This window comes from Protomyctophum bolini, assembly GCF_963924005.1.
Source record: "Protomyctophum bolini genome assembly, chromosome: 15".
NCBI classification, from domain to species: domain Eukaryota; kingdom Metazoa; phylum Chordata; class Actinopteri; order Myctophiformes; family Myctophidae; genus Protomyctophum; species Protomyctophum bolini.
Window position 1 is genome coordinate 27,569,163 of NC_137876.1, and position 21,637 is coordinate 27,590,799.

At 43.3% G+C, this 21,637-nt stretch overlaps 1 protein-coding gene across 1 annotated transcript in view; it reads right to left on the reverse strand.

Annotated features, from left to right (window-relative positions):
* Positions 1 to 20,720, reverse strand: part of syt16 (synaptotagmin XVI) — a gene marked incomplete at its 3' end in the record, with an annotated part of 34,643 nt that extends 13,923 nt beyond the window's left edge. Inside the window, exons 1-3 of the mRNA XM_080783049.1 lie at positions 20,515 to 20,720; positions 10,114 to 10,293; positions 2,422 to 2,679 (exon numbers count right to left, since the gene is read on the reverse strand). Of these exons, the coding sequence (XP_080639175.1) occupies positions 2,422 to 2,679; positions 10,114 to 10,293; positions 20,515 to 20,596 (520 nt within the window). The 5' untranslated portion in view covers positions 20,597 to 20,720. The remainder of the gene's footprint in view (positions 1 to 2,421; positions 2,680 to 10,113; positions 10,294 to 20,514) is intronic.
* Positions 20,721 to 21,637: the final 917 nt, after the last annotated feature.

Here is a 21,637-nt window from a genome sequence, read left to right on the forward strand (position 1 = left end):
CAGAGAACACATCCGCTGAGGTCTAATACAATAAGAAGGTCACCACTGTACTCTACAGTACTGTACCTTCATAGGTAAATAATACGATATTCACTAACACAAACTATTAATTGACTAACAGAAGCCTCTCAGACAACTAAGTCAAAAACCTTGCTATATATTATTTACATATACATGAACATATTTGTATTTGGCCAGAATAGAGTCACCTCAAACACAACCTCAAAAGTGGATTTCCTCATTTGGTCAATTAGTAAATTAGGTAGTTAATTAGTAGTTAACTAACCAAATTAAGTAATATTGAATTACCTAGTAATAACACCACGATAATACCGCACACATAACCCTGTACACTGTAAATCCCTGGAACATGTGACGCGTTTAAACCTAAACACCATGTGTTTAATAATAAAACGCCAAGTGTTTATTAATATTCATACAATACAGTAGAACACGAGTTCACTCAAACACCTCACGAGAACACCTAGTGTTCAAATTCTAAACACCTATATGACTGACTTTGATTGTAAAAACTAAACACGTTTATGTGTTTAAAAAGTGTTACAGGGATTAAACATGTTCTTCTGTTTATAATCTAAACACTGTGACACGTTTAAAAAGTGTTACAAATTATGTGTTTAAAACTGTTTAAAACCTAAACGCTTGGGTTTAGTGTGTATACTTTACAATGCAGGAAGCTGTGCTCATCTTCTGTAGGCCAATAAGAACTAAATGGCATACGAACTTTGGCAGTGCCTGCCTTGCCAAGGTTCTGTTCGACAGTTCTTAATTTCCCAATTATCTGTCTGAACATCTCCACCAGTCGAACATTATGTGTGATTGGTCAGAAGTTAAAGGTGACCATGATTTATTTGGTTTTGATTCTGCATTCTGCCCAAGGCATGATTATCATACACTGATATGGCCTTGCCTGGGATTGAACCCACAACCTTGTGGTCCAAAGGCAATTAACCCATTCTGGGCGGGAACACCTTTTGGTGGCGCGCTACGAGATTGTAGGTCTGTTATTTTTGAAAGATCGAAGAACGACTGACATAGAAACATAGCTTTTTCAGAAAACTGTCAAGACATTTTTAGAATCTGATCTCAAAATGGTTTAAGACACTGCACTATACAATACAATATGTTGGATAAACGTCCCTCTCCACTTCATTTTTTCTAAATGATTTCCCTCTTCCCTCCACCACTGCACTTGCCCCTCGGCTGGCCACTCATCCTCATTAGGTTGTGTTTAGGACACTAGAAACCATTGGCATATAAACAAGTTTCCCAATTAAACTAAAGACCTAGATCTCTGTTATATCTGCCCATACTGGACTCATGTGTCTGTTTCCATTGCTACTTAGCCCCACTGAGCTCTTTATACATGGTTGATCTGTGATGGAAATGTTATTTGTGGCCTTTCAGACCAGAGGGGTTAGGCTGGTTAACCCTGACTGGTGCGAACTCTCTGTTTGGTGAACTTTTATGACTTTTTAGGGGATAAAGGTAACCTCAGATTTCAGGTTTTACAGTATGTGATGTCAAGTAGCTTGTGGATTTTGTGTTTTGTGCATGATCGAGCCTAATGTATATGCTACTGTTATCAAAATCCTGTGTGTGTGTGTGTGTGTGTGTGTGTGTGTGTGTGTGTGTGTGTGTACTCACACTCACATACTGTACACACTTTCATAGTATCCAAGTATGTATTGGACTTATGAATTAGCTTAAAGCTGCAATAAGCAATACGTCAAATTGTTTTAGGTAAAACTCTCCCAAAACAAATTTAGTCTCTGTGACACATCTAGGGCCGCAATCTGCATTCAAAGATTTTACTAGAAGCTTTGTCATTGGTCGATTTGCCTGCATGTCTACTTCCTGATTGGTTAGTCATTTCGGCCGGGGTTTTTTTCCGACCAATGACAAAGCTTCTAGGAACATCTTTGAATGCAGATTGTGGTCCCGAGATGTGTCACAGAGACTACATTTTATATGGGAGCGTTTTACTCATTGCTGGCTATCTGAATACTAAAAAACATTAACACAAAAATGTCATTAAACATTTGAGATACCGGTATATTGCTTATAGCAGCTTTAAGACCTGGAGGTGTGGCTGATGCTGTTTGGCCACTAAAATAGCTATACAGCATTTGCCACGCCTCCAGGTCTTAAGTTAAGTCATAAGACTGACTTTTTTTTCATCCATATTTTGACAATTCCTCTAATCTGGTGTACAGGTGATGACATGCACATTACTATTATGCATAATAGAATTACAAATTCTTTCTCTCTTTATAATGGGAGAATTGGCACTCAAAGCCTAAACTGGTGACCACCAGGTGGCGCTGAAAGAGTTTTAAGACACACAAAATAGGGCCCATTATGTCCAGTATCCTATAATGTGTCTTCATATGGCCATACCTTCACAGTCTGAGGGCTCTGTGCTGCCCTCCTCCTGGTCTTCGACTAGTCTGTTAAACTTGTGTCGTCGGCTTGACGGTGGCTGATCCTGGTTCTGGCTCTGGTTCTGTGTAACGGCGCTGTTGGCTGCAGCCGAGGTGTTTCTGAAGCTCTGGGAGCGCGACACAGAGATCTCAAACTGCTTCAGCACCTCGTCTTCGCTGTTGGATGAGCTGGTGGCGTCGTCGTCGTCATCATCATCATCACCGTAACTGTTCACTGTCGGAGGGAAAGGAGGTCACACACACAAACATACAGGGATGTGTATAGAGAGCTACACATACAGCTACAGAAGACAGGAGTTGAGACTGGAGACAAGCAGGATCAAATCTGAGGAGAGGAGAGGAATGTACAAAGGAAAATCCACACAGCAGGGGAGTCATGGATGAAAACAAAACAGAAAGAAAAACAAACTTCAATAAGAATGGAACAGCAAATGAGACTTCAAAGCATGGCTCAGTTCATAGTTGTTGATGTGAGACTGTCTCACTATCCACACTCCACACAGCCCTCTACATTTCACTCATTGTCTCCGTTTCTCACTGTTTCTAACCCTCTCTGCTTCTGAATATGACACACACATGCACAATTGCACATGGCGACAAATGCTTCTCTATTCACTTCATAATAATTTCCCCATAATTGGCTAGCAACAGCTGAATGAATGATGCGGTAACGAGGAATACGCAGGCGCTTGCCCTGTACCCACTCTCACCAGCACGGGTCAACAAGCACAAAGTGTCCCTGTCTACCTGAGTTATCACCATGGTAACCTAAGGGGCAGATTTGCTTTTCCGAGAGTGGGCAGGCGAAGGTTGATTGATTTATTGTCAAGATGTGCTTGCCTTGCACGCACACAAACTTGTGTATAATAGGTACGGTGACATCATTATAAGAAATATTGTGAGGCAAGTAATAACTTATATATAAATATAACTGTACTGTACACTCTCCATTGCTGAAGACATGCAATTACATACACTTATTCACGCACACGCAGGCATAGAGATACACTAAGAGGCAATACTAGACAGTCAGGTAATAAATTGCTCATGAACAGTCAACAATAAAGTGACAATGAAGCAAAGTAAAAATGTTTCAATGACAGTCCCAGGATTTACACAGAATCTTAAATTCAGAGTGAGAGATTAGCATCTTGTTAGATTTCCGCTGACCATAGGGTGAGGGTTAGTGTCTGTGTAGCCTGAGCTAATGTGTTAGGTTTCTGGTCTAGAGGGGCGGTGCAGAGATTTGCACACGCCATGATTGGATCTCACCAATCTGTCAGTCACCCCCGGCTCCTCCTCTCCCCCCCAGTGCAGTGCTACGTCACATAATTTGGAGTGACGCCCACCCGGAAGGGTTGACTCGCAATTCTAGACCAGAGCGGGCCAATGCGTTCCTCCAGGCTTTCATTTTTTGCGTCGACGAAAATGAAAGCCTGGTACCGAGGCTAGTGTCCGTGCAACAATTGCTCTGTGACCTGAATTTTCATTTGAGAACACAGAACACAGATAAAGCATGACAACCATCAGCTTGGTCTATCTTGCAATTGAACCAGAGTATGGCATCAAGCTCGTTTCTTCTTCTTTCAGCTTTCAGTGTAGAACCCTCTCTGATCTGTCTGTTACAGTATATATTGATCAATCTAATATCTATTTAGGTTAGGGGTTCAACTTCAAACATAAGTCATCATACACTGATCCTTGGTCAATGTATCTTCTGCGTTCTGTGGTGACACAGATGGCCCTGTTCGCATCTCATATTAACGAGAACGGAATGTGGACACGAACGAACGGTACCACTTTCACATCCTATATTGACGAGGAGGAGGGATCATTACTCATTACTTATATCTTCCTCTCGAACAGCGCTCAGTCGGCATTAGTGGACACTCTCCGGGTAAGCCTCTGTCTGGGATGCAGGTGGAGCCTTGTGGTTAGAGTGTCTGCCCTGAAACTGGGAGGTTGTGGTTCGATCCCCGGCCGGGTCATACCAAAGACGGGACAAAAATGGGACCCAATGCCTCCCTCCTTGGCAGTAAGCATCAATGGGTTGGATTGGGGGGTCAAATCAACTGATCAAATGATTCCCGAGCACGGCACGGCTGCAGCCCACCGCTCCATGGCTGCAGCCCACCGCTCCATGGCTGCAGCCCACCGCTCCATGGCTGCAGCCCACCGCTCCATGGCTGCAGCCCACCGCTCCATGGCTGCGGCTCACCGCTCCAAGAGATGGGTCAAATGCGAAATTTCACTGCGGTAATGTGTGTGACAAATCGTACGACTTTGACTTTGAGCTGCAGGAGCCGGGGCTGCAGGTGGAGCTGCAGGAGCCGGGGCTGCAGACACAGGTGGCTGTGCTGCAGACACGGGAGGCGGGGCTGCAGACACGGGAGGCGGGGCTGCAGACACGGGGGGCAGGGCTGCAGACACGGGAGGCGGGGCTGCAGGCTCTGGCAGGTCATCAGCTGATAGGACTGTTAACAGTGCACTGAGTGCAGAGGGCGCAGGCAGGACATCTAGGCAGATGGCTGGCAAGGGCTCCAGCAGGTCAGCAGCGGATACAGCCGGCGAGGGTGCAGAGGGCGCAGGCAGTTCATCAATGGGGACAGCTGGGCAGCACGGTGCTCTGGACATTGGCCAGCGGTGTGCTGGGCAGCACGGTGCTCTGGGTGTCGGCCAGCAGTGTGCAGGGCCCCGAGCCAGGCTGGTGGATCAGTGTCTTGCTCAAGGACACTTCGACAGTAACTCTGGGGGAGCCCGGGTTTGAACTGGCAACCTTGCGGTTAACATCCAGGCACTCTACCCCTGAACCACAGCCGCCCCTGGGTGCTCTGGGGTGCTCTGGGGGTGTTCTGGGGGTGCAGGGAGCCATGGCGACCACGTCTTCTCCTGGCAGGCCCATGGTTCCCCATACAAAGGGCCAAGCGAGACCCCTCATAAGGGTCCTGGACAGAAACCGGCTCAAGATAGGCTGATGATGGGAATAGCAGCACACGTTGGCCGGGTGGGCTTGGTGGCTAGGCGACCCAGGGAGATATTTCCCTGTTTGTTGGCACTACGGGGGTCTCCCCGAGCCAGGCTGGTGGATCTGGGGCATGAAGTGGTTCTGAATAAACAGGAATTTTTGCCTTGCTGCGAAAGTAGGAAAACAAATCCATGTACTGCTGGTTTTCATCAGGATTAGTGGGTTGAAAGCTCACTACTCCAAGCCTCAAGGAGCAGGAAGCTGGCTGGGAAGCATGAAGCAAGCTGGTCTCAAAGTCATTAAGCCTCCCACAGACAACATCCAAGTGAGGAACAAAATGGCTAACCCATGGCCTCTCTTTGAATCACTGCTGCTGGGTTGAAACCTGCCTCTGAAGTTCAGCACGCGGGTTAGGAGGAGAGGCAATGATCAACCACATTTTCAAAATCCACAACCTTCTTCTTGAAAAGTTGTAATTCTGGAGTGGTTGAACCCAAATGCAAAGTCACAACAAACAAGGGCTGATCTCAAAGTATTTAATGAAGAAAAGAGTCAAATCTTACACAGGAGTTGCAGGCAGGAATCAGGATGTCGAAAAAGACAAAGTAGTCTAAACAGGAGCAGGTAACACATGACATCCACGACAACGAACTTATGAACTGACAATGAGTGTTTGCACTGAGCCCAGTTTTAAAGGGCAGTTTTAAAGGTTTGCAGGTGGGCTGATGAGGGAGTTGGAGACAGGTATGTAAATGGGACAGCAGTGTGGTGGAATGGGATAGGCCTATGGGAGTGGCCAGGGTGGAGACACAGACTGAGGGAGAGACAGACTGTGACACTCCTGGTAAGCCTCACTGGGCCCAAGTCCACTTCTGACGGCACACCTGCCTTGTTGTAAGTTGTTTTGGATTAATTTTCAATATTTAATGTTGTTTTCAAGTTTGTGTGTAAACTATGTGTGTAATGTGATGCCCTGTACCCTGAAAATTGAAAAGCTAAGCTAAAGCTAAGCTAAAGATATGATTTTTTTATCCCACGATTTTGTAAACCATTTTTCACCCGATGCCAATTGCCTAAACTGTAATCCTCTGCCAACTTTGGGAGAGCCCTGAGCTGGGCTCATGCCTCCTTCAATGCATGAGGAGTGAGCAGGCTGCTTCTTATCACCTGACAGGGGGCAGTTTCCCCAGTAGGACATACCGCGAGGAAGGAACACGTTATTCCAACCAGTTCCTTTCCCCTCCATCAGGCCCCCAGGCTGACCAGGGGGAGGCAGTATAGAGACCTGGATTACTGTTTTTTTTTGTAAGGGTACATAATACATACCCTAGGCCAGGGGACTCGGGGAGAACATGCAAACTCCACACAGACAGGCCCTTTCGCCAACCCGTGTGTACAGTCTGTCATCAATATAAGGGTGTATTCTGGAATACGGTCTGGGCACACTCATTTGGAATTCAGAGCGGTCAGAAGGTCACCACTTGAAAATTCAGAGTGCCACACTCTAGGTTGAGTCAGGGGGAACAGCCAGAACACTGAGTGACCGCCCCCAAGTCAGAAGCCTGGTTATCCAGAGAGTCCAAAAGGTTAAGGAGGAAGTCCTAGCCAAATGCTGTTTGGTAGGCCTATACTAGACAGTATTCAACACACCTACAGGCTATACAGTATACATGGATATACAAGGATGAAAATGGCAACATTAGTATTTATTCTAAATTCACTTATATCAGAGCACTCTGTGGCGTCAACACGCCAGGAGATTCTCAGTGTGGTGCAATAGCGATGTTTTTAATTAGTTCTTGTGTTAATAAAGACGGCTCACACCAAAAAGAGATGTCCACGTAAGAAATAGCTGCAACAAATATAGTTTTAGGTGCGTTCACATCGGGCGAGAAACGGCACGTTCAGTATGTTATTTTGAGTGATGTAATTTGGTATCAATATTAATGTGATGGTACAGTATATGATCTTATGGACACCATAAAATCAGTCTGGTTCTATTTGCCTGTTTGACAGGAATGCTTACAGCTTACAAAAAGAAGCCAAAAATACACAGGGAAAACCTAGAGGAGTAATGTCAACTCCATAGACAAAATGACCAAAATTGAAATATATTACACCCGTGAATCCGCTTGCGTATACAAAACACAAACACACATATCCCAATTTCTCATATCAATATTGCTATCCTGGGCTGATTCTAAACTGGAATATGCAGACTTGCATTTGGAAGAATGTTCAAGAAAATAATTACTTGGTAATTATACAGGCTGTATAATTGAAATCACATTAAATAGTAGAGGTTTTAGCCGTCATTCAGATGAAACTGAAATCAATGGAAGCACAGACGCCAAGCCATAAGCACGATCCATGTTGTTCTACTAATCTTCCTGCTATCCCTACCGGTTCATCTTTTTAAATTTCAGTATAGCCCTATATTGACTATTCATGTCAATTATGCCATACACTGGGGCGTTAGGAAACCCTGACCTGTTGGAGGCGGGTTTTCCACCTGTATAACATAAGATCAAAATGGCCACTGCATGGTCAGTTACAAAATGAAAGTGAATTTAAATGGTATAGAGTTCAGACCAAGTTCTGCTGAGTCTATACCACCCCTATGTAGATGGTTGAATGTTTACCTGTCCATACAGGCCTACCTCCTTCAATAACACACAATTTCTCAAAGACAGCAGCCCTCACTCGATACACAAACACACCAAGGCATACAGATGAGGCCAGACAGTCATTTGGCTGCCGCTCGATGAATAGAAGACTGTTGAAAGGACTGAATGAAGGAGTGTTTCCAATAAATGGGATGAAAAGGACTTCAGCTGCAAATTACATTCTTGAAAACAAATGTGCTGCTACATACATGCTTTCATTCATATCGCACCGTGTCATACGGTATGTGTTGTATGCTAGGTTATTATTTAAGTACATTAGGTGTCGTTATCTTGTCTAGGGGTCTTGTCTGGCTTACTCAATTTGAAATGCAATCAATCCAATTTATGTTTCCTTCCTAACTTACCAGGTGGTCATGCCTTTATTGGCACAGCGCTGAAACCACTGCCACTATTGAAAGGGTTCCAGCTCCCAATCACTGATTAACTACCGGTGCTTCACATTATATTTTATTGGAAATGTCAAAACACTAATTAACCAGCCAATAATCTAATACCGGTACTTGGCTGCAATATACATAGCTAAAATGCTGCTACAATATATATATACCGGTAGCTAAAATCTACACAGATCCTTTCCCGGTTTTAACGGGTTAATAAACATACTTAAGGACAGATTCAAATAATTAATCGATCTGACTGGGACATACATATGTCTCATCTGCGATGACAAAAATTAGTTCACTTTGTCCTATACTGCTCACATGGATATGAAAATGTTTCTTAAACAATGCATGTGTAGTTTAGGACAACAAAGAGATATAAACTTGTCTAAATAAGAACTTTACAAACCTGGGTATTATTGCTGACCGTTATGTAACAGAAGAGCCAGGTAGCATATAAAGCAGCAATTAAAAAAGTCTAAAAAGAAAAAATCCCCTACCTTAGACCACAAATCTCTCCCAGACTATTCCAACTGTTAGCGATACATCCGTTGAACTTCCATCTAAAAGCTTTGTCATGGATAACATCCAAACAGGACGTGATGTTTGCATAAGGAGTGAACTGAACTGGAAATACCAGAATATAGAGGAACACCTGCCAATCACATAATAACTGACCTACAGATCAGCCGCTAGAGATATACTTTATTAGTCTCCCGAGGAAGAAATTTGTCTTAGACAAAGGGCCCGCATGCAAGCGTAGCCCTAGTCCATGTCGCCACAGTGCAGCGCCAAAACTGGCGCTACTGTAGTGTTTGCACAGCGTTGGAGGAAACACCTACAATGTGAGACTTTGGAAGCAAATTTCAGCTGTTTCACAAGCATATAGGATGTGAACCATTCTTACACAGTTGAGTTGGCCTGCAGAAACCCGGGGAAGTTCAAGGCCAGAGGGAACACATACATGCCTGTAGTGCCTTGTGACAGTTTATATGGTGGCAAACCAGGAAGTGGGAAAAGAAACCTCCTCCTAACAGGGAAAGATAAGAGAGGAGGGTTGCACTGTCCGCGTAACGTTGTAACTAATGTTACAGCTTCTGTTCCGTCTTCCATGCCTCACCCAGCACAACTCACGCACAGATGCCCTGGAAGATCCTTGGCTCCCCCTTACCTCTCTCCCTTTCATCCATCATTCACCTCTCACCACCCTCTGCTCGCCCGTCGTCATTTCTCTCTCTCTCTCTCTCTCTCTATTCAATTCAATTCAATTCAGTTAGCTTTATTGGCATGAATGTAGTAGCTACAGTATTGCCAAAGCATGAAGATCAACAAAAAGAACCGAACAAAATAAAATAAATACAAAATATAACAGAAAACAAGCAAATAGATCTCTCTCTCGTCTCTCTCTCTCTCTCTCTCTCTCTCTCCTCTCTCTCTCTCTCTCTCTCTCTCTCTCTCTCTCTCTCTCTCTCTCTCTCTCTCTCTCTCTCTCTCTCTCTCTCTCTCTCTCTCTCTCTCTCGTCTCTCTCTCTCTCTCTCTCTCTCTCTCTCTCTCTCTCTCTCTCTCTCTCTCTCTCTCTCTCTCTCTCTCTCTCTCTCTCTCTCTCTCCTCTCACCCAGGCCCTGGCGGATGCCACTGCGGGTCTTCTTCCTGCGGCGGTGTTCGTGCTCCTCCAGGCAAGGCAGGCCTCCTACGTTGGAGAAGCACAGCTTCTTGTTGATGAAGAGGAAAAGCACGGCCAGTGCCACGACGAAGACCCCCACCGCTGAGAGGAAGCCGATGGCCTCGGGGGTGACTGCCAGGGACAGAGAAGAGAGGGACAGGGAGGAGAGGGAGAGGGGACACACAATGACACACTGATCAGACCACACAAACAGACAGCCTGGCGACGTGCACGCATGCATGCACACACACACAGGCACGGACACACACAGTACGCATGGTACATGAGATGCATACACAGACACAATGAGCGAGGCTTTAGTATTCAGGGAATGCAAAGGTGCTGTTGCTGCACTCCATCATGCTATATGTTCTGTGAAGCATTTTGAGTGTTCAGAGTATTGGTTCTACTATTCAATTCACATCTGTTATCCCTGTACCACATCTGTCACTTAGGTGATGATGGGAGCTAGCTGTGGGGTGCATGCTTAGTTTAGACTAGTCATTGGTTTAGGTGTGCTGCCCTGTGGGAGGTTAGGCTTAGGGTGAGGGTTTAAGATAGGTTGTAGTTGTAGGACTAATGACTGGTCTAACCAATTGACTAGTCTAAACTAAGTACTGTCTAAACTAAGTACTGCACCCGGGAGCTGTCTATACAATATGTTTCTGCACCAGAATTACCACAATCACAAATGTCCTGTGGGTTCATTGGTTACAAGTCAATACATTTGTACACAGTATACACAATAGAACTTCATTGGTGATGTTGGCCCACACCTGCTTATTACATCCTGTTTTCCTGGTCCAGTTGTATCAGTATAAAGTATGCTGTATAATTTGTCCCGATATACACTTTTTTCGTTTCCGACCCGATCCCGATAATGTCTTCGTTAGCCGATACCGATACCAGAGAATAATATTTATAATTATAAAAAAATACAAAATAAATGGTACATCCACTACATTCATATAGGAAGGGGAAAATGTACTTTATGAATAAATCACTTGAACTATTTCAAATGTGAAAATAGCAGATCTAGTTCAAAGTTCAAAACGCATCGCGATGCAACGCATGATTATTTCACTATGTCAATGTACAGTTGGGGTAGCTGTACACACACACACACACACACACACACACACACACACACACACACACACACACACACACACACACAGTCATGAACATTTCAACAGACGTTCTAGCCCTTTTCAAACATGCAGCTCTGAGAAGAACAGAAGGAATGGTTTCTGTGAAGGAGTATACGTGCAAGACTCAGCAAAGATGAAGAGAATGGTAAAAAATAGATCAGAATGGAGAGAATGAGAGAGGGTAGGGCTGGGCAAATAACCCAAAATATATCAAAACACACATTAGAACCTCTAAGCCAGTGGTCCGGGGCCCACTGGTGGACCATGAGGATTTTGACAGTGGGCCCCCAAATAATTGTCAAAACATTGATTGTGTTCCAATAATTTACGATTAGTCTGTTTAACCACATAAGCCCTGTATTATACATTGTTGTATACAATCGTGGCGGGCAAAATAAACGGTGAAAATGTACTGTACACGCTCACATGTCAAGTTTCCTTTTGAAATAATCGTTCGTTAATCGCAATCGAGGCAAAAGTTTGAAATAATCACAGTATTGATTTGAAGTCATATCGACCAGCCTTAGGGGTGAGAGAACAGCAGCACGTGGAAAGGAAGTACAGAAAAAAGAAGAAAAAAACGCGAGGGAGGGAGAGTGATGAAATTACCAAGATGAGGCGAGAAAAGGAGAGAACAAAGAAAAATAAGCCTCTCTCGTTCTCACACACACACACACACACACACACACACACACACACACACACACACACACACACACACAGGCTCGTGTGCTCGCTGTTCCTCATCTCCATGGCAACCACTCATGGTGGAGGTGAATCGATGAAAGCTAAAGATAAGAGAAGAAGAATCAAGTCTGTATAGAGATCAAAAGAGAGACCATCGGAGACACTGACGGACAGACACAGACAGACAGACAGACAGACAGACAGACAGACAGACAGAGGGTTCAGTGTGTGTTGTTCTCAGAGTCAATGTCAGCGAGGGCAGATGGACAGGAAGAACACCCGTGTCACAGTCTGCTCTCACACCTGCCATCCTCACATACGTGCGTGCGTGTGCGTGCACACACACACACGCACAGCAGGTCTCCACATTAACCGCTTGTCTGGGACAAATGGAAGTTTTTGTAGGGCAAGTGTAGGAGAAATACAATTGACCCAGATGGGATACGTTAAGAGGAACTGCACTAAATAAGTCAAACAGAGAGTTGAGGGATGTGTTTCAAGAGAGGAATAATGTCGTGCAGTGTCTGCTGGGATAAACCAACTACTGCAACTAGGCTAAGTCAGCTAGCTAGTTCTGAAATGCACAGGGATTGTTCATTGTTGGGGATTGCTGTTGCTCCAAACATACATACAGTATACAGTACATACTGCATAGTTCAGTGACTGCTCCTTACTACTTTTCAGACTGCACACACACGCACACGCACACACACACACACACACACACACACACACACACACACACACACACCATCATCACACGACAGGGAATTGAACCTAATTACCCACATTAAGGATCTTGAAATTAATAAAAGGCTTCAACTCTTTGGCATTATCTCTCTCTCTCTCACACGCATGCACGGCTGCACGCACGCACACCAACCAATCAACCAACCAACCTACACACGGTCCTGAAAGCTAATTATCCACATTAATTGATGACCTTACAGTGCACTGAGAGAGACAGCAGGCAGTCCCTTTTGTTCAGTGACTACAAAGCGCCTCTCTCTTCTCTCTGCGGGCTCATATCTCTGTTTAATGAGCAGTATTACTAGTGTGGCCTTCTATAAGGCAGTGTGCATCTCTCACAGTCTTTCTAATCTAACAGCAACATCAAAGTACTGTCTGCTTTCCTCTGGAGGTGTTCACTTCAAAGGCGAGGGGTGGAAAAGTCAGCACTGGCATAGTAATCAGGGATAAGGGTTTAATGTGCGCTCACACACGTACATGTCAGTGGCACTGGCACGCACATGCATACAAAGCACGAGTAGGTCTGTGCATGTGTCCATATACACATTACACATACACGTGCACACAGTTCGAGAACAAACACAACACTCGCATGTGCACACATGTGTGAAACCGGCATGCATGCACACTTTGATATATGATATGATATGATATATGACAGCCAGCTGTCGCAGGTTTGAATCCCGATCCCATCGACCTTTGCTGCGTGTCACCACCCATCTCTCTCCCCATTTCCTGTCAGTCTACTGTAACTCTATCAATAAATGCAGCCCTCCTCCCTCCCAAAAAATAAGATCATTGATTTGAAAAGACTTTAAACATAACGTTTTTAAGTGTAAAGGTGTGTAACAGCCTAAACCTAATTCACTTGAACGGAGTGTTCGTTTTTCTGGACACACACACACACACACACACACACACACACACACACACACACACACACACACACACACACACACACACACACACACACACACACACACACACACACACACACACACACACACACACACACACACACACACACACACACACACACACACACACACACACACACACACACACACACACACACACACACACACACACACACACTCCAGCAGGCAAGCACATAATGAATTATCAAACTGTTATTAACATTCAAACACATCTCTCCCTCCCAACGCACATCAAATACAAATGCAACAGCTCAGATCACAGACCTGCTGGCAATCTCAGAGATTTCTGCCACAGCACAAACACAAATGAAGGCAATGTAATTGACACATTCACCCATGGGTTTAGACTGGCAGAGTTATAAGAGCTTCTTGGAAGCAAAAGTCTGTAGTACATACATATCATCGCTGTCGGGCAGAAACTGCATATCTCCATATTTCATGTTTTTTGAGTGGTGCAACCACTCCAAGGAACAAAAATGTCAGTGTGTGTTCACCTATAGTATGTGTCCGCCTATGTATGTGTTAATGAGCACGAGTATGACTATTAGTACCAGTAGGGGCACTGTTGTGCCAGAGAGAGAGATAGTGCTGTACTGTTGCCTGCTAATGAGAGAGAGAGAGGGGGTGGGGGGGGGGGGGTGAGAGAGAGAGAGGGGAGTTGCACCACTCAGTTCACACGGATGTGATTTGTTTTTGTAAATGAATCTTCTTCATACTACAGTGTCACACAGAAGTAACAAACATTGTCTATCTACAAGCTCAGAGCTTGTAGTGAAAGTAGATAAGTGAGTCTGTGGGTTTCATAAATATTGGATCAGTGAAAAGTATTAACAAGAGCTTGTTACTGAATAATAATAAGTTCCATTGGTTCCTTTTTCCATTTCCTGAAAATGACCAGTTTTGGACATTTTGCACACTCAACAGCGACTGTATGCATTATAGCTAAAAGTTCAAAGTAAAAATATATGTTAAAATATGTAAAAGTAAAAATATTTAGGACGACCGTTGAGCCGATTCTACTCTATGGCTCCGAGACATGGACACTTTCAAAGAAACTAGAGAAACGGTTGGATGGCACTTACACCCGCCTTCTAATGAGAGCGCAAAATTTGTCTTGGAAGAGCCACCCATCAACTAATCTAATATACGGCAACCTTCCCCGTGTTTCTTCACTAGTCCGATCCAGAAGAACACAGATTGCCGGCCACTGCTACAGAGCTGACAATGAGGTTATATCTTCCCTTCTTCTCTGGAGTCCTGCCTCAAACCAGACCAGAGGTAGAAAACTGTCGTTCTCTGATGTCATCGCTAGGGACACATGCATCAGTAAGCAGGAACTGGGGATGGCAATGAAGAACCGGGAAGTCTGGCATGGCATTGTGAAATCCATGATCTCGACCATCGTCGAAAAATGATGATAGCTTCATAGTACAATTTTCAAATACCAAGCCATTCTTGCTTGGTAAAATGTGGTACCATGGTAAAACAGTAGTAAGTAGTAACAGTCTATGACTATGTCATGGAACCTAGCGTCCCTATCCTGGGGCAACATTCTGCAGAAATAGCAGCTCAACACCACACATTGTGAGTAGATTGGCTTCTTTTGGTATAAATATTTAGTGTAGAGCAAAAACAGGAGACTAGTATATAGCCCAAGGGAATCCGGTGAACTAAGTATAGGGTTTAAAAAGAAAAAGTGAAAAACAAATAAATACAACTTCATTGGCACCCTAAGCTAGCCCCTCAAGTGTACTAAAAGGAAAACAAACATAGTTTACAGTGAGAGCGAAGTACACTATACTATATACACACTCATTTATGGGTGCACTCTTGAATGGTATCCAAACTTTTTGCGAGCATAAAGGTGAAAAACTAGGTCATGTGTGTGGCCGGGTGGGAGCAGTGTGGGGTAGACTATATATAAAGCTCAAAAATATATAATATACACACTAACTCACCTATATGGGTGCCAATGTGTTGTATCACAGCCTACACAAGCTAGCAGAAAACTCAGTTAATGACAAGTCAGGTAGGTGTGCATGAGGCGCGTATATACTTTCTACGTCCGAGCATAGACCAACATGGTAACGCCCCACCTGCCTCTGATTGGCCTACCGACACTGCCGGCCTTACCACACTTTCCTCCGAGGTGGAAGATACATGCTGGATAGTCTGCCGCGAGGTTACTCCGTGGTGGGAAATAAATAAATAATACAAGTACGATATAATACAAGAGAATGACAGCTTGGCACGCGCGGCAGTTACTTTAATTTTTGTAGAAGAGGCAAACTAATATCGTTTATGCCGTTGGCCTGTTTATTTTGTATACATGTGTACACTTTATTGTACTGTAAAAAGGTCTCTTTTCCCTTGATCTTTATCTTTTTTAGTATAATAGTATTAGTTTACTATAATTAGATTGATACACGATAATCAACACTAACACTTTAATTTAGAACACAGCCAAATGAAATCATAGTACATACGTGTTCAATCAATTATTCAATCAAAGCAAACGGCACAATCAATATAGTTTGCCTCTTCTACAAAAAATAAAGTTACAAGTTACTGTCGCGCGTGACAAGCTGCCATTCTCTTGTACTTATTTCCCACCATGGAGTAACCTTGCGTCTCGGAGGACAGTCTGGTGAGACCATGGTGGCAAGAAGGGCAGAGTCGGTAGGCCAATCAGAGGCATGGCGGGGCGTTACCGTGTCAATTCTCGGACGTAGGATAGATATACGCAGCATGTATGAGGCGGGGAAGGTGGCAAACCAGTGAACACAATTAATTAATTGAACTATTTGAGTGTGTACAAACTTTTATGTAGAATTTTAGACTGAGGCTTTTAACGTGTGAACACTGACAGGCATTTAGAGTGTGTGTGTGTGTGTGTGTGCCTTTTCTCACCATTTGAGATTCAGTTGCCGGAGAGAATGGGTGTGGTAGCTATTGATACAGTAAGGTGTGTATGCCTACTATGCCGGTATCCTGTCACGAGTTATCGCACTACACACAAGAAAGCTGCTGATTACATACTGTATGTGAGAGCCTGCGCATGTGTACACACACACACACACACACACACACACACACACACACACACACACACACACACACACACACACACACACAGCTCATCTCTATTCACAAATGTATTACTGATGTAATGACAATTCTACTGAATTAAACACTAACAGCCAGGTATGTTTGTGACGGTCAGACTGGCCTTGCTTCATAATTACATTCAGTTCGTGTTCTGTCCACAATACTCAAACCCAGTGACCACAAGGATGCTGACTCTCTCCCCCCCCCCCCCACACACACACACACACTCGCCCACCTCTTCCCTCGTCTCTCTCTCTTTGTCACGCACACACCTGAACATCAGTTAGTTTCCGTGGAAACAGGCCAGTGGCTGTGTTAGGTATAATGAGTGTGCCTTTGCCCACCCACGTAATAGAGGGGCTCATGTTACCATGGTACTATCAGTCTATGAGCCTTGATTGGCTGGGAAGACAAGAGTTTTTCAGTTGTGAAGAGGCATTCAAGACGACTTGGAACCGAGACCTTTTCAGAGCTGATGTGAGGTCAGGAGGGCTTGTGCAGCTGTTCCACAGAAAATAAGTATTTTCAACTGTCTTAATTGTCTGTTGAAAATACAGTTATGTGGAAAGTGCTGTAAGATGAAAATATTAACTTTCCTCAATGTTGCAGTGGCCAGTTTATTTATTATTTTGTGATGCATTATTTTGTGATGCATGTGTTACAGCTGGAGAGAGCTTTTGTGATGTGTGTGTGGTACAGTTGTTATAGGTGTATGAGAGAATAGCTCTAATCAATACAGAAAAACTTCCAAGATTTGAATACATAGATTAAAATGTAGGTAGGCCTAGTGCTAGTAGTAAAGAGCAGGTTGACTGGAGTCGTCATGATCATTTCTCACTCGCTGTTTATTTTATTTTAGTATTTCTTCAGTTTTTGTGTAAAGCATTTGTAACTTTGTTTTAATAACCAGCCGGGAGTGATTATGTCCCAGTAGCTACTAATTGAGGGTAGCTACTGGGACGTATAAGTCGGGACTTGATCACTCCCGGCTGGGTCGCCTGAGTGAGGGGTATGATGTTGCGAGACCCGAAACCCCGTTGACCTCAGGATACATCACTGAGGATACGTCCCAGGTGCATCCATGCAATGTTTTTTTTTGTTATTTTAGTATTTCTTCAGTTTTTGTTTAAATAACTGCTTTATAATGAAGTTTATTATTATTATTATTATTATAACTATGAAAAAGTGCAAAACCTGTCTGCCCATCCGTCCGTCAAGTCACGCCACCATTATGGCCGTCAGCCTGTTACAGATCTGACCCCCCATGCCAAACCGCCAGTGCTCGCCCAGAAGTCTGCCGTCACCCAGGCGGATGCGTGCACGCGACCTGACCCTCAGGGTGTCTTACTGCTTATTACTTGAGCAAGCAGAACGTGCAAGTAATAGTTTTCATCCAGGGCGATGTTTGATGCGTATACGCCATGCCAGTGTATGACGTAATGACTACTTGTGCTTGATATGGCAGTGGTGTCAGATTACATACATGTATACATAGGGGCATTACCTTCAATCCTCCCGACACTAAAACATATCGTCATTTAGTCACCATCTAAAACCAATTACACCCTGGCATTGGGTCCTTTAATCCACATCTTTATCACGTCATCATTGAGAGCTAGTTATACCAGTTATACCCTGACGTCATATGCTGCTAGCCTGCTACAATACATACGCATCAAACGGGCATAGGCAAAGTAACCACAGTATACCGATACTCAACTTATAAATTACATATAGGCATTTCCTTTAATCCACCTGACACTGATCGACATATACGTCACCATCGAAAGCCGTCACTCATGCGTATGAGTAATGACTACTTGTGCTTGATATGGCAATTTTTTTTTCTTTTTTTCTTTTTCTTTTTTGTGATCAAGTTTTATTTATTTATTATTATTATTATTATTATTACCCTTATTATTATTACTATTATTCAACCAGCTGATCTCAATCTCACCCACCATCCCTCTTTCACCAACATCCAAGAGGAGTCATTAAAGACTCATATAGAGAATATAGGTTATAAATGGTCTAGTTCAGACATTTGCAATGCTCCAAGTTGTATTGAATGCCCTGTGAGAACACAGAACTGTGTAGATCTAAGATAAAGTTACAATAACATTTTTAAAATGTTTCAAAAATAAATAAATGATCACAAACAGAAACTGAAACAGAGTGTTATGTTGAATGTTCCTCTAGTTTTCTGTTTCCAAAACCTGGAGAGTTTAAGGGGGATTTCGTTGGAAGATTTATCAATATTGGTGTAGAGATGCCCTCTGCTGTCCAAAGGCTGCATTACATACTGAGGCTATCTCCTTGGCTCAGTTGAACCACCATCGAAGGGAATTACACTAAATTGTAAGTCACCAAGTGGCAAGTGCCATCTGGTAAAACTATGTCTAAACCAAACTACAGTACAACTGTGCTAACCCTAAACCCAACCTCAGTAAAATTACTGTACAGTATGTCTAAACATAAACATAACCTTAACCCTAAACCTAACTTGAGCAAAACTATGCACAGTTTTCCCTAGTTCCCAGAATGTTTTGGTGCCCACCCTTCCTGTTACCCAGAGGAATAACTCCCTCCAAAATATCCTTGACAGGAAAGAAAAGGATCATAAATAACGCTAGAGATTAGCAATTCTGGCTACAGTGCAGTTTTATAACTCTGTAGGATGTCGTGTTAGGTGAAATGGGAAACTTCAGGTTTTGCCGAGTGCCATGTTTACACTACTTTTCTACAGACCTTCTTATGGGAACATCAATCATTCTTGGCTTGTTTTCAAAGGCAAGCAAATACAACTACTGTATATAATTTGCTTTTGGGGAGAGCTATCACCTTAATTGTCACGATTATTACATTTTACCAGACTAATAATAGCAATTAATGATTTAATTGTGTTTCTGTCAGTGAACACTGGAATATATGAATAGAATTCAAATCTATGTTTGTCTTTTAGGATTTGAAGTTGCACAGGGCAGATATGACAAATAACCAAAATAGACAAAGAAATGACTGACATATTTAATAACTAGGCTACGTAAATAAAAACATTAATGGTGGAAAATAGCCGATCTGCAATCTCACGACGATGTTGCAAAGTGTTGTGAGCTTGTAGGTCTGATATTTCCACTATTTTGAAAATGTATTTTTCAACTTGGAAAACGATTATGCAAAATAATTGCAATTATCTCAAATAATCACGATTAGGCGAATTGTGACAGGCCTAACCTTGTTCAGATCCATTGGTGGGAATTGATAGCATTTGTTACAAAGCGTTACTTCAAAGGATGAACATTTTAACGTTGTGCATGAGTTAGCATATTTAAACATGTGAGTTAGTATACTTGTGGTGTAGATTGATTTTGTGGTGAAATAGGTGTTAGGCTCTAACCAAGTTTCACATAGAGACAGTGTTGAGGCTTTGTTATGTAATTAGATTATTATGTAAGATCTACCGTACCAGTCAACAATGCCAGTGTCACCAAGACAACGTCCAATAAATGCTTCAAATCTATCTTTGAAGGATTCATGATTTTAAATAATTTGGCTCCCACATAAAAAAAATTACATGCCCGCAGACACTACAATGTCAATAATTGTATAATTTCAATCAATCAATAATTAATCATTGATACATATATAGTAGACCAATGGAACCTCATTCAGCCACACAATCAATTAAATCATTTTAGCCATGATGCTAAAGATCTCACGTTTAGTAGTTGAGGAAGGCAGGTTGGCAATGGGATCTGCCCCGGCTGACCTGGGGTCTGTAGTTCCTCTAAGACTGTCCATGTCTCCTTTCACACCTCCTCTACTACAGACCTCTTCTATTTTCCTACTGTCCTTGACCACTTTTCCCTCAACTCCAATCTTTTCTTCTGCTCTCGTATCCACTCTTTTCCCCTCTTTGCTACACTTCCCTCTCCACTCTGTTTGCTTGTGACACGACTTTCCACTTCTGTAGATAGATACATAGATACATTTAATCTAACACCTAAACATTCTCTCTCTTCCCTCTCTCTCTCTAAAATTCTGTGAACTTGTACAATGTTGTGTGTTTGGTCAGGAACCAGCCTTCGGTCTGCTCAGGAACCTGCCTTCGGACGTAACACCCTTCCTGATTCCTGCCCCAAGCTCCAACGAGGGGCAAGGTGATGAAAATGATCTCCCAGTAAACGGAGACTAGTAAGCAAATGATTGTAGCAACCAGCATGTTGTTAGGGTTTAGGATCCTCTGTTTCTAACCACGTCTGTCCCTTCATAATATGTTCTGGTCCTGCCCAAAACTCACCCAGTTCTAGCAGCCCATTTTTTGTTACTATTTTAACCTAACATTCCCCACTGACCACCATTTTCAGGCTTGCTTCCTCTGATGATGTATTCTACAGCACATTATAATCTAGAAAACATGTAATGTTTAAAGTTTTTCGGGCAACGCTATGACAGAGCTTCCCCTGATCCCTTTTCAATGCAACTTAAAGATAATTTGTTTGTACTCAAACGCAAACTTAAAAAATCGGAATCCTCTAAGATAACAACAGCAACATCCAAGTACCACTCTCTGCATTCGTTTATTCCCCAAACAATTATTGACAACAGTTTGGATGATTGCCAGTATGTGCCTGAGAGGGAGGAAGATAGAGAGTGGCTGAGAGTGTGTGTGCGTGTGTGTGTGTGCGTGTGCGTGTGCGTGTGCGTGTGTGTGTGTGTGTGTGTGTGTGTGTGTGAGTGAGTGTGTGTGTGTGTGTGTGAGTGCGTGCGTGTGTGTTACACAATAATGGTCTACTGGCAATGGGAAAGGACTCAATCGGCCATTGTTTTCGTGTTTTCCTG